The following is a 13,900-nucleotide window of genomic DNA, read 5'->3' on the forward strand; positions in this document are numbered from 1 at the left end:
CTACTTGTATTTTTATCTCTCCTGTAACTCTGATCCCATAAACTTTAGACATATTTATTCTGCTTTACCTTTCCGATTCTCCTTCTCATTTCTGTACTGCACTGTGTGTAATGTCTTAAATTTTTATCTTCTGGTTAACTACTTCTCTTGTTTAACACTTTCATTGAGTTTTTTAGTTTAATAATGATATATTTTACTTCTAGAAGTCCATCCTTACCCCCCAGATCTGACTGGTCTTCCAACTAGTTATAAAAATGGGACCCCTGTCAGTATTTATGAAGGGATTGATTACAAAGAATTTTGATTTGCTAGACTGAAAACACATTTGCTGCTGAGGAGACTGACTTCTCTATTCTCATTTTCAAACAAGGAGGGCTGGTAAGTTACTGAGCATCTTAATTCCATCTGTAAAATAAGGGTGTTTTGCTTTTGTTTTTCCAGCATGAGGATTATTCCAGTGCTTTTGAGATCCCGGTGGCAGTAAAATAATTACTGAGTACTTACAGAGTTTTAAGACTTAGTTCTAGTTTTTGGATAGATGTCAGATATAAAGAAAATGTTACCTTTCTTTTTTTAATTTTTAAAAGATATTTTTGTATGCATTGCCTTGTTCCTTCCTCTTCATCCCTTTTAAATTATTACAATAAGTGTGAACTTTAAAAATAAATCTTTATTGATTTCAGAGAGAGGAAGGGAGAGGGAGAGAGAGAGAAACATTAATGATGAGAGAGAATCATTGATTGGCTGCCTTTTGCACGCCCTCCACTGGGATTTGAGCCCGCAACCTGAGCATGTGCCCTGAACGGGAATGAAACCATGATCTCCTGGATCCTAGGCCGACATTAAACCCCTAAGCCAGGCCCGGCCTGGCGAGTGTGAACTTTTTAATACCTGCTACCATTTTGCAGATGTGCCCACAGATGTATTTTGTTTGATCCACATAATTTTAAAAGTTTGTTAATATCATGGAAACTTTGGATTTTGAGCTTCACTGAAAAGATCAGAGGATCTGGCAGCATTCCCACTGACAGCAATAGATGGGAGCTAAGTAATGATTGTTTCTGTTAGGATAGTAGATGGTCTCCAAATGGTCTTCCTTACCTCCCTTTTGATTTACACCTGACTGCTTCACTCATTGATGTTACCTGCCTGGCTCTTTGGGCACCTGAGTGTAACTTCTGCTTTATTACTCAGCTCTTCACTTCCTGCTGTGCCCTTTGGAACCTGCCGCTGACAACCCTCTTTGAGGTAGGGTAGGCTCTGAGCCCCGGGGAATATCTCTCAAAAAAGCTGTGGTCCTCCCACCTTTTAAAAAGAAAAAATGTAGTTAGAAAGAAGATTTTTCTAAATATTTTCATATGTACTTTGCAATCTTTTCTTTACAACTGTCCCTTGAGGTAGGCAACTTTGGAATTATGTACTAAGAAGCCTTGGGCCTGGCCGGGCGTGGTTCAGCGGTTGAGCATCAACCTAGGATCCAGGAGATCACGGTTCGATTCCCGGTCAGGGCACATGCCCGGGTTGCAGGCTCGATCCCCAGTAGGCGGCATGCAGGAGGCAGCCAATCAGTGACGATTCTCTCATCATTGACGTTTCTATCTCTCTCCCTTTCTCCCTCTCCCTTCCTCTCTGAAATCAATAAAGATATATTAAAAAAAAAAAAAAGCCTTGGGTCCCCACTTATGCTGGCAAGGGTATATTTCTTAAAGTAGTTCCATTGAGGGACTAGACCTTTTTTATGGACATCTCAAGGTGGCCACATTTTTGCCATGGCCTAGTTGGCAAACTTAAACTCTGGTCACTGCTCTGCCATGAATGTTTATTGAGAAACCATCAGCAGAGCCAGTGTTTGGTTAGAGAACTTTTGACTCCCATGCAGCATACTACTTTTCTGATATTGTTTCATTTTTTGAGAAAAAAAATTGTCTCATTTTGCTCTTTGCTGGGTGAGGACAGAAGAGTATGTGTGTTAACCAAGACTTTTATAATTTACTAATTTATCTTTTATTCCAGAAGAACTTTTTTGTAGTCTTTGGTGGACATGCCCTCATTTTTATGTACTTAAAAGAAAAAGCCCATTCTCCGCTTGTCAGTACATTTGGCAGGGTTAAAAGTTTGTTTAGGCCCTAGCCGGTTTGGCTCAGTGGTTAGAGCATTGGCTCGTGGACTTAAGGGTCCTGGGTTCGATTTCAGCCAAGGACACATACCTCAGTTACAGACTCGATCCCAGCCCTGGTATGGGCTCGTGCAGGAGACAACCAATTGATGTGTCTCTCTCACATCGATGTTTCTCTCTCTCTACCTTCCGTTCTCTGAAAAGCAATGGAAACGATAACCTTGAGTGAGGATAAAAAAAAGTTTGTTTTTCAGTTCTTTCCTCTTTCCTTCCTACTTTTAATCTCTTAGTCTGTGTTCATTTAGAAATACCTTTTGGGGGTGTCTTAATAGCTTTTAACTTATACCATCCATCTCTGTGTATTTTTAGGCACTATACTCAAATTACTTATGCATATCATGATAACAATAAATGTGACCATATTCCAGTGGGAATATGGGTTCTTAAATACCTTCTCTGCTGTGGTTGGAGTCACTCTCTGATTAACTGCTGAGATATTTGGGCTGGGGCACAGAGGGAACAGTGTACCAGAATGCCTCTCCTGATGTGCTGTCCTGCCCGCTACTATTTACGGATGTTAATGTAGTATGTAAACATGGTTTCATGGTCAGATAATATTTGGGAAACGTGGAGTCAAGCAAAGTTAAACAGGCTTCCTTATAGTAGGGCCTCTCACCATGACTCTCTAAGAGGAGGAGAAAAGAAGGCCAGAGGTTTTTGACCACAGCCTCTGGTAGGGCTGATGTTTCACTGGAAATAGTTTAAAAAATTGGTTCACTATGATATTGCATTATTTATCTGTATTGGGGGGAATGGAGCATTATTGGTGAGGTTCCTAATGTGGCATGTTGCTGCCATGCCATCCTTTAGTCTGCCAGTGACTGTAGAGTGGGTGCTGGATGCTCACAGTGCTGAGAAAAGGGTGCTCATTGGCCTGGATGTGGCCCAGAGCATAAGGGCTGTGACCTCAAAGTTGGTATAGTCTCTATGTAGGGTTATGGATGCATCATTCATGTTCTGATGCCAGTTTGGGGCACCCACTTCCTTAAACAGCTGTTGACTCTGGTTATGCCATTGAATACTAAAGAGTTCTTTTAAACTGCCATCTGATTTCTGATAGGTGGAAGATAAAGGAAAGATCCTTGCTAAAATTTTCAGTTATACGTATGTTTACAAATCACGGTCCAATGGTGAATTATTTCAGAAAACCAGACAGACACAGTGTAAATAGACACAGAGCAGGACAGGCCTAGAATGTTGATTGGGTAATTGAGGTGAAGGGAGTGGAGAACCAGGAGGAAACATCTGCCTAGTAGAGGTCAGGTGAGTGACAAATACCAACCTGGACCTGCTGAACATTGTGCAGAAGAGCTTTATTTGAGGGGAAGAATCTGGGAGAGGCATTTGTCTATGAACTTGGGCTGGTGTGTGGACTTTCTGCTGAGATTCGATAGCTTTAAGCTTTGAACCATTTGGCAAGTTTTGACTTGTCATTGTGGGGCTTGTTTGTGGCTGAAGTCTTTCTGGAGACTTTTACACTAAATCAGTTCTATCACCAACCCCCAAGTGAAGCCCCTTCTACTGTAAGCTTTGCCAGTGTTTGTGTAGAATGGTTGTACCCCTGGGTGGGGAGAATGTGGCAGCTTTATGTGTTTGCCTGTCCTAAATTTCAGCTCATTGGATCTTTGTTGACAAATGTTACTGAGAGAGGAGGATGATATGCTGTAAAATGATCAGAACTGGAAGCCTAGCACTTACAGGAGTCAGATAGATGTAGGTTTATCTTTGCCATCTACTACTATCGAGGAGTATTAGGTTTCCCCATTTGTTCATTTGGGTATAATGTCATCTATTTTACAAGATTTTTATGAGTAGGTGTGGTGTATATGTTTGTAGTGTAATGAGGTAGAGTATGGTGTGATACTTCATCTAGGTGATACTCTGTCTGAATTTGTGAAGGAGACCTGGTGCTCATCAGTGTTTGAGTAGAGCCTGTCCTTGGAGGCAGTCAGCTAGTTCAGGTAGTAATAGAGACCAGAAATTGGAGAAGAAATTTTGAAGATTTGTCTTCAGCGTCTTTATACCAGTTAGTCTTAATATTTTAATCATCTCTGTAATTGAAATGATATGATATTTAATTTTAGCAAAAGAAATTAAGTTTCAGCCTCACGTCAACCTTGGCCTTGCCCATCATTTGGCCCTGCCGATCACTTAGCCTTGCAAAAAACATGTTATTTGCCTATTAATGGGGAGAAGTTCAGTAATAAATGTCATAGGACTTTATTATTTCTTATCACATGTTTGATATTTTGGAGGAGACTTTCCAGTAAGATTTACTAGAGAATAGTGGAGATATTTATTCCATTTATTCTAAGAAATAATAAGTATTATTTTCTAAATGTTTTGTGTCCTTTATCATGTTTAGTATTCCATAAATATCTGGGAGGGTGCTAGCCCTCATGTTTTCATGAAGAAAGATTGGAAGCTCAGTGATTTTCACCCTGGTCAGTGGCAGAGCCTGGGTTATAATCTGGGTCTTATGCCAGTACTCTTACTTTTCTACCATCATCCCCTTAGACCCACAGGTCTGGGGATGTCAAAAGAGTCAGCCTTAGTTATTTTTTAAAAATAATATCAGTCAGTAATAAAGTAAGACTTCTCTAAATGTAGGAGTTTCAGAGGAATACTTTGTTCCAAAATTTGCAAGTTCATTCAGTTTAAAAATGATTCCTATAATATGGCTTTCATTTATTACTTCAGATTCATTGCCTCAGTAATGACTTTTAAATAGGACTTTATTATTAGAATGATTGGACTGAAGTCTGATTGGACTAGGGTTAAGAGATTGCATCACTATAAATAGAGATAAAATATTTTACATAATTTGAACTTTATGAAGTCTCATAAGTTAGAACTTAGGATATTCTCTAAAAGAATACTTACTTTGACCAATTTCCAAATAAACTTCCTACTGTGGGGTTTCAGATAGAGTGGCTACTTGGGAGAATTTGGTGATTAAATTATTTCCACTGGCATTTTCAATTAGGTTACCTGAGGCAGAGTTTCATTAACTGCTCCATCAACAATTTTTATAACCAAAAAGCTTGAGGAGGTAAGATTACTACACTGATTAGAGAATTATCTACAGACCAAAACAAAAACAGAACAACCCTGCACAAAAGTTTTTAGTGTATAAGGGAAATATTAGATGTGACTGTGAGGCCATTGGCAGTTATTGGAGAGGGCCTTATTGGTGTACATACATCAATTTAATGTCCCTCTTTAATAGCACCTTGAACAGATTGAAATGTGTTTTTTTAAAATATATTTTTATTAATTTCAGAGAGAGGAAGGGAGAGGGAAAGAGAGAGAAACATCAATGATGAGAGTCATTGATCGGCTGCCTCCTGCACACCCTCTGCTGGGGATTGAGCCTGCAACCTGGGCATGTTCCCTGATTGGGAATCTCCTGATTATAGGTCGATGCTCAACTGCTGAGCCACGCTGGCTGGGCTGAAGTGGTTTTTCTGTGTGTTTTTTTTTGTTGTTTTTTTTGTTAATCCTCACTGGAGATATTTTTTCCATTGATTTTTAGAGAGTGGGAAGTAGTGGGGAGAGAGAGAGACACACGCACACTGATGTGAGAGAGACATCAATTGGTTGCCTCCTGCAGATGTCCCAAGCAGGGCCAGGGATTGAACCTGCAGCCTAGGTACATGCCCTCGACTGTGAATTAAACCTGTGACCCTTCAGGCTGACGCTTTAACCACTGGGACACACTGGCCAGGGTGAAATGGTTTTAAAGGTATTACAGTTTCTTCATGATTGCATTGGAATGTTACAATCTCTGATATTTATATCTGATTATGAGAAAGGCTTATGGGAAAATACATAGTTTTTAATATTTTTTAAAGCATTTGTGAATTAATAATTGATTGGTAAGATTTAATAAAATCAGAATCTTTTCCTTTAACCTTAACTCTTATACCAGTGACTCTAACCTTTTCTTTCTATCTTCACCAGCCATGTTGGGTTATTGTTAGAAAACTCTATTATTTCAGCAATTTCACCAAAGTTTGGATAAGCATTTTAAACAGTTATTCTGTGTTTAAAATTTCCCATCAACATAGAGTTTAATATTTAGTTGAAAAAGCAATAAAAGCACAATGTACTGTGGCTTAGGATAGTGCTAAGAGTTTTTCCAGTAGAATTCAATATTTAGGAAATGATGTATCCCCTGCTGAAATTGAATTGGATGGGGATGAGAGAGGGATGAAAGAAGATGTATTTGCTAGTGGTATCTTGAAATGTTATCTGATGTTGAATATGTCGTCTAAGCTAATATACAAATAAACAAAGAAACTGAAAAATAAAAACAAAAACCTCAAAACTAAAAGGTGTGCCAAAGATAGAAAGCACACTCCAGATCATATGCTTTGGAGCAATAATTGTTTTGCTAACAGCAAGTGGGGTCTTAACTTACATTTATATTGGGAATCAGGGAGTCATTTGGTATAATTTTATACTAGTATTTGTATTGAACCACATTATGCTCATAACCTTGGAGAATTAATAATGGATATATATGTGTGTTTCTTGAATAATAACTGCTTTATTTTTCATTTCTAAGTGAATTAAAATATACAGTGTAGTAATTCGGCAGATGATGGTTTGATTTGTAAATGTTATCTTTACCAGTATATTAATGTTTGATTTTTTTTCTCTCTCTCCTGGTTCCAGGGTGTGGATGAATGGAACATAGCTCGCCTTAATACAGTCTTGGATGTGGTTGAGGAAGAGTGCGGTATTTCTATTGAGGGTGTCAATACCCCTTATCTCTATTTTGGCATGTGGAAAACCACATTCGCGTGGCACACCGAGGATATGGACCTCTACAGCATTAATTATCTCCACTTTGGAGAGCCCAAGTCTTGGCAAGTTATATGTTTAGTATTCATTTACTTTGGAGTTTTGAAGTTTGGGTAAAGCAGATAAAGGTATTGAAGAGGATGTTTTTCCTTTGGTGGAATCAGATTTGTATGAGCTGTAAGAAAGTTTTTGACTGTAATAATGAATTGTCTTCTACTATGCCCAGGGTTTTGCTCAAAATCATAAAGCTAGTGGTGACTTGTCTATCTAAAGTTGCCTACAGACCATTATGTGGGTGATGGGTTGATAGATATTTTAGTCTTGAAGAATTTGTTAGGCATCTTTACTTATCTGAGCATTTGTTGGAAGGTATATGGGAAAGTTGACTTTCTGGATGTGAAGTATCAAATAACCTTAATAATCTTCCGTTCCCGCCTCCTCTAAATAAACGACAAGTTCCATATAGTATGTGTTGGCTAGAGGGAGAGGAGAGATGAATCAGGAGGGTCTGTTATCACTCTTTGGATGATATGCATGGGTCACAGAGCAAGTTAATGTTGATATGTGTTCTTAATTTGCAGTTTCCACTGTTTATGAGTCTCTGTCCTCATCTTTCTGAGCAACGGTTTTAAAATTTACTGCTCTATAAAATGCATTGTACAGTAAATTCACTACATATTTGTAATTATTAGTCTGCCAATCACATGGTATCCTTTGTGGTCAGCCAGTTTCATGTTTTAAACTTGTTTTCATGGGTTTTAGTCTTAGGGGAGTCTGTTTCTATATCATCAGTCTATTTTCTCTAATATATGTACATGCAGGGTAACACAGGCAGAAGCATATGAAGCATCAACTGGACAACCCAGGAAACAGGATGTTTCTGATGAACATTTAGGAAGCTCTTCAGGTGCTTGTGCCAGCCCAGAGGCTTTCTTGGCTACAATTTAAAGAGAATGACCTCTTTCAAGTTCTGCTAAGTAGGAGCTGAGATACAGTGTATAGGTTCTAGTCCAGTCTTGCCTTTGAGGTTTTATCATTTGGTGAAGTGAGAAATTGTAAGCTTTCTCCAAAAAATTCAAATATAGCAGAACTTCCTAATGGTTGAAAATGACATCTAATTGGAAGGAAAGTTTTAGGTGGAAGGGTAAAGTTTTTAGGACATACAAGAGAAATCCAGGCAGTTCTTAGTTTGCTATGGAGTTTTTTCATCTAAAAAAACTTAGTGGGAAGCTCTTTAACTTGTCAGTCCATTTAATTTGATAAATTCTTAGCATTCTGCTCTCTTAGTGGAATAAATCGAACTTAAACATTTTAAATACTTGATCTGGGACATAGGCTTTGTGACAGACAGTGTGGTGGGATTGTTCCTTCCACAGTGTTTACTGAGGGTCCATTGTGAGTGCACACTCTAGGCCCTGTGGGTCTCTGTCATATTTCTTCAGCTATACCCTGAAAGTCTATTGGAATGTCATTCTTGAGTACTTTTGGAACTTACCTATCAGAGACTTTGAGAAATATTATGAAGTAGTGCATAGACTCCTGGGCAGTTTCTCAGCTGCACGATGATCTCTATGCTTTTTCTGACACCCACTTTCAGTGTGGATAAAATTAAATGAAGTGGATAAATTCAACATGTTAGTGAAATCTAGTAGTATATAGGCAACTATATACTATATTTCCCTTTGAAACCTGAAAAGTCAGTGGCAAGAATTTTCTGGAGGTTTTTTAGATATTAATTAATGAGAATGCCTAGGACATTAATTAGAATTTTTAGTATTAGAGGAGTTTAGATGAGGCCTCTTCTTTCTTATGGAGAAAGATGATTCTTTCCCCTTGTTTTGGGAACAGGATTATGTTGTCTCCTAAAGATCACTTAGGGGAGAATATTCTGGTCAGGAAAAAGAATGATTCTAGAATCTTGTATTTTTGGGAAGGAGCACTACTATTTGTGAGAATAATTAAGCCAGTTTCCAAAGTATTTCTTTCTCCCAGCATGAATATTTTCAGTATTTAATTACTCTATTAGTGACTAAGTATATAGACTCCATTATATGCATTAAGGTTAGATTTATAATAACACTATTATATTTCACCTTGACCATTATTTATAATGTAAAGTAATAAAACACAACAGTGAGCATGACAGCTAATCTACATTCCATTTTCTAAGATAACTACTGTAGGAAACAAGTGGTATAAATGACCCTAAGAATATTTCTCAGTAAATTTATGAGAGATTATATTAGCTCAGCTTAAATAATTTTGAGGTAAACTCTATCATCATTAAAATTCATTTCAGTAATCATCATAATATATTTGAAATGAGCTTTGAAAGTGGGTAGAAGCAATACAAACTCGTGTAAATATTGGGAGGCAGGAAGCGTGTGTGGCAGAGCTTAGATTGAGGGACAAGCAATCAGGGCGTTAGCCCTTATTCTGCTGCTAATGTGCGGCTTTGGACAAATAACTGTACTTCTGTGGACTAAAGTTTCCTCACCCACAGAATGACATGGTTAATCTTTATGACCTCCAACCATAGGAATATTTTTACTTCTACAAGAGAGGATGACAAGGTGATGATGGAGGTTGTGTTTCCTTTTCTGCTTTCCTTTGCTGGTTGAGTTGCATCCGAGACAGTTACCTTTACTCTTCTCCAGGGTTGCCCTCTCCTGAGCTTGACGTATCTGTCCTGGCTCTGTCTTCCTCCCTCTCTCTGGCCTTACAGGCTGGCGATGAACCTCTGCTTCTTCCTCTTCTTTAGGTCTACCCTGAGGCCCCAAACTTTTGGTGTGATTATTGCAAAGACTGCTGCCTAGGATCCCCTGCCTACTTCCTTGTCTACACTGCTCTCCTCTGCCCCTGTATCCCTTAGATTTTTGCCTGAATGCTTTCTAGACCATGTGCTGCCCCTACTGTAGACATGTTTTTGTACCTTTCAAGTGGTGACAACCCCCTTCTTTTTCCTGGACCTGCCTTGAAGTTGGGGGTCAGTATCTGTTTGCCTTTGAATCATCAGGTTGCCTTTGAATCATCAGCCTGGCTACAGGACTGATGTTCTGTAAATAATTCTTGTTTTAAATCAGAAGAAGGTTAAATTGTTTTGGATTAATCTGTTGAAGGGCAGAGAAGGAAATATATATAACATTTTATAAAGATTCTAGTCTAAGATGTAACTTAAGAACACCAAGCTTCCTGAGATTTCTGAGTAGTTGCAGATATGCACAGCTCCAGGTGGGAGCCCCGAGACATACTTTTCTGGGCACTGTGTGTGACAGATTTTGCCAAGTAAGTGTTCATGAATACAGAGTTTTGGGAACTGAAGAGACTTTAGAGGGGCTGATGATTTATTTAAACATTTCTGGCATAAGGTTTAAGGGGAAAAGAATGCTTAAAATAAGCAGATAGAAAACTGCTTTGGCAGTCGGTGGTATTTATTTTCTTGGAATTAATATTGACTTTGGAGCAAGAAGACCTGTTTTAAAATCCCAATCTGTCACTTACCAGCTGAATGACTTAGGGCAAAACACTGTGCTTTCATCATAAGTTTCTTTAACTGCCAAATGGAGGCATGATTTATTCACTGTCTGCTTACAGGATTGCTAGGAGAGTCCAGGGATATACTCTGTGTGAAAGTGCTTTGTAAACTGTAAAGTACTATCCAAATATTCTTAATTACTATTATTTTAATAACCTTATGAAAAGAAATCATTTTTTTGGTCATAGTAATTACTTAAAGTCTAAACTTGGCATATAATAGAAGTTTCAAGAATAAAATATAATTCTCCCTTCCAAGCATCATGTGCTTATGATAGTGGTCAGCTGCTGGGAGATGCAGAATTAGATGATGTCTTGAATCCTTCTTTCTGAGTCCATGTCCAAAGACAGTGAATAAGAGACTTTTAGATTTACTGTGCAGAGAATGAGAAAGGTGAGATTTAAGAGGACATGTCTTAAGCTGTGAAATGGTCTAAAATCAAGAAAGGTTTTTCTGAATGCTTTTAGAAAAATTAAGAATGGACAGCAGCATTGTGGATTTGGTTAAATTTTGTTCAACAAACTGAAAATACCACATAGCAATAAGTGATGTCAGATGATTCAGAATAGATATAAACTTTGTTTGATGCTTTTTCATTGGATCATTGATTAGTGTTTTGTAGTATTTGAGAGCACCAGCTTTTGCACCAGAGTGTTGTGTTTGGAGTTCTGGCATTACTTTTTAGTAAGCATGAGACCTTGAGCAATTATTATATAACCCCAGTTTCCTCTTGTTAAACACTCACATGGTTCTGGTGCCCACCTTGTAAGGTAGTTGTGTGGATTAAATAAAATACTGTATACATAGCATATACCACAGCTCCTGATATGTTGCACGTGCTCAATAGATGCTAACATATTTCCTACATTCATTTAACAAATATATGTATATTGCATGTCATATAGGTCATCTATGATGTCATCTATAAGACCTCATAGATCTTATATTAATAAGAATTCTTGATTCTAAATATCAGAACACCAACTTAAGCAAGAAGGTTGCTTGCGTTATAAGTAGTTGGAATAAGCTAGAAGCATGGTTCAATCCAGGAGATCAGATGCTCCCACTGGGTATCTGTCTCAGCCTCTCTCTTCATCTTTACTGCTCTCCATTCACTCCCTCTCATCTCACCCCTACCCTTTCATGTTCTTTTTTCTTACCCTTCCTGGGATAGAGGAGAAGCTGTTTACTTATAAATATTTGATTATTGTTGCATTTTAGAATTCAAGTCTTACCTAAAAACCCCCACAACTTATATAGCATCAGATTGACCTAAGCATCTTTTCCATCAAAATGTGAGCCTCCGGAGTGGGGAGACCCTAATAGTCTTGTTCACTAGCATGTCTCCAGTGCCTGGCGCATAGTAGGTACTCAATAAATTTAAAAAATATATATATCTTTATTGATTTCAGAGAGAGGAAGGGAGAAGAAGAGATAGTAACATCAGTGATGAGAGAGTCATCATTGATTGGCTGCCTCCTGCACGCCCTCAACTGGGGATCGAGCCCGCAACCTGGGCATGTGCCCTGATCGGGAATCGAACCTTGATCTCCTGGATCCTAGGTCGATGCTCAACTGCTAAGCCATGCTCAGCTGGGCTCAATAAATTTTTCTTAACTGAAAAGTCTTACTAAAGGAATTCCTTATTGAGTTTTTTTCTTTAAACACAGTAGGACATTACTTAGGGATTGGACAGTTTTATAATATTTAATGATACATTGAATTAGTAACCCATGCTACTAACTCCTACTTTTAACTTACATATTTGGTAAGTTTAGCTTCATTAATATATTCTCATTGCAAATGTTAGACTAATTGAGTAATAGTAAAAGCTGTATCTTTTTGATGGTTTGTATAGAAAAACATACTCTTCAAAGTAATAGTGATTTGTTTCTGGTTTTAATTACCCTCCCTAGAGAAATTTGCTCTCTAAAAGACTTTAATTGATACTTTTTAAAAATTAATTTTAGAGAGACGAAGAGAGAGAGTGCACATGAGAGAGAAACACTGATTTGTTGTTCCACTTATTTATGCATTCATTGGTTGTTTCTTCTATGTGCCCTGACTGGGGATTGAACCCACAACCTTGGCGTATCAGGATGACATTCTAACCAACTGAGTTACCTGGCCAAGGCCTTTAATTAATACTTTTAAATCAAAGTATTAAATAAAATTAACTGCATAAGTTATCTGATTATTTGTAGGCATACCTATATATATTTTAGAAAATATTGTTTAAAAAGTTTTAAAAAATTGGAACTATTCCCATTTGTAGAAAGAAGAGAGTACATTGATAACTGGTAGGAAAAATTTTTATTAATCGAATTTTACTTAGAGCAGAGCCTGATTTGGAGATGAGCACAACCATATTCACATGCCTGCAATCCAGTGGGTCCCAGAGACCCTTGCTCAGCAGAATTCCCTAAAGGAAGCATCATGAGGTTTAGTGTTGGCAATTTTGATAGTAAATCTCTTTCCCCTGAAGTGCTGAGATGTAATGTGTTTTTACTAACTGATGGGTAACTGGGTTCTTATACAGAAACTGTGTAAACTTACATTAATTAAGTACTTTTGAGGCCTTTGATAAGCATATCAAGGACTTGTAAATTCCTTCAAGATGCCTCAGATTGCCTTGTTGCTGCTACTCTTTCACTTAAAGCCACCACCACCACGTACAAGAATCAGAGAAACCCCTTTAAATGAAAATAAACTGCTGAATCAAATCCATAACTGTTAGGGAAAAATCAGGTTAATGCAAATTTGTCATGTAGTTCGCAAAAAACAAGCGTTAGTGCTATTAGCCTTGCAAACTGCTGTGGCAGATGTAGTTTACAAGTTTTTTGCCTAGCTCGTCTTTCTTTTCAGACTGTTTAATCTTGTTCTTTAGGTACTAACACTTTGTAGAAGATACATATTATTTGGTATTTGTTTTGCAAAAATATTTTTTGATTTGAGTATATATGAAAGTGGCAGGCAGGCAGTATTTTGATGCTATAATTAAAAAAGAGAATTGGTTAGTGTTTCCACGAAGTAGTTGTATGTCAAACAGAAATGAACAAAACCTTGGATCTTATCAGCAGCAAGATTCAAAACTTTTTGAAAGCATACAAGTGATTTAGGCTTTTTAAAGGGCTTTTAACCCTTTATTCAGAGCATTCTGTTTCAGTAATGATAGTGGCTTACAGTGGTACCTTGGTTTTCGAATGTCTCCGTTGAGGAACATTTCGGTTTACGAGCACTGTACACCCGGAAGTAAATGTTTGGGTTTTTGAACATGCCTTGGAGGTCGAACACGCCGCACGGCTTTCGCTGCGTGCAAGATCCTGAGGCCTAGCTGTCAGCTGTTGATCCCTTGGTTTTCGAACGTTTCAGAACTTGAA

The 13,900-nt window shown here is 37.9% G+C and overlaps 1 protein-coding gene across 2 annotated transcripts in view; it reads left to right on the plus strand.

Moving 5' to 3' along the window:
• KDM4C (lysine demethylase 4C) overlaps window positions 1-13,900 on the plus strand; it is a 306,318-nt gene that overhangs the window by 56,099 nt on the left and 236,319 nt on the right. For both annotated transcript variants that reach the window (XM_081151625.1, XM_081151626.1), the window contains exon 5: window positions 6,857-7,050. In XM_081151625.1, the coding sequence (XP_081007751.1) occupies window positions 6,857-7,050 (194 nt within the window). The remainder of the gene's footprint in view (window positions 1-6,856; window positions 7,051-13,900) is intronic.

Source organism: Miniopterus schreibersii, assembly GCF_964146895.1.
Source record: "Miniopterus schreibersii genome assembly, chromosome: 11".
In the NCBI taxonomy this organism is placed as follows: Eukaryota; Metazoa; Chordata; class Mammalia; order Chiroptera; family Miniopteridae; genus Miniopterus; species Miniopterus schreibersii.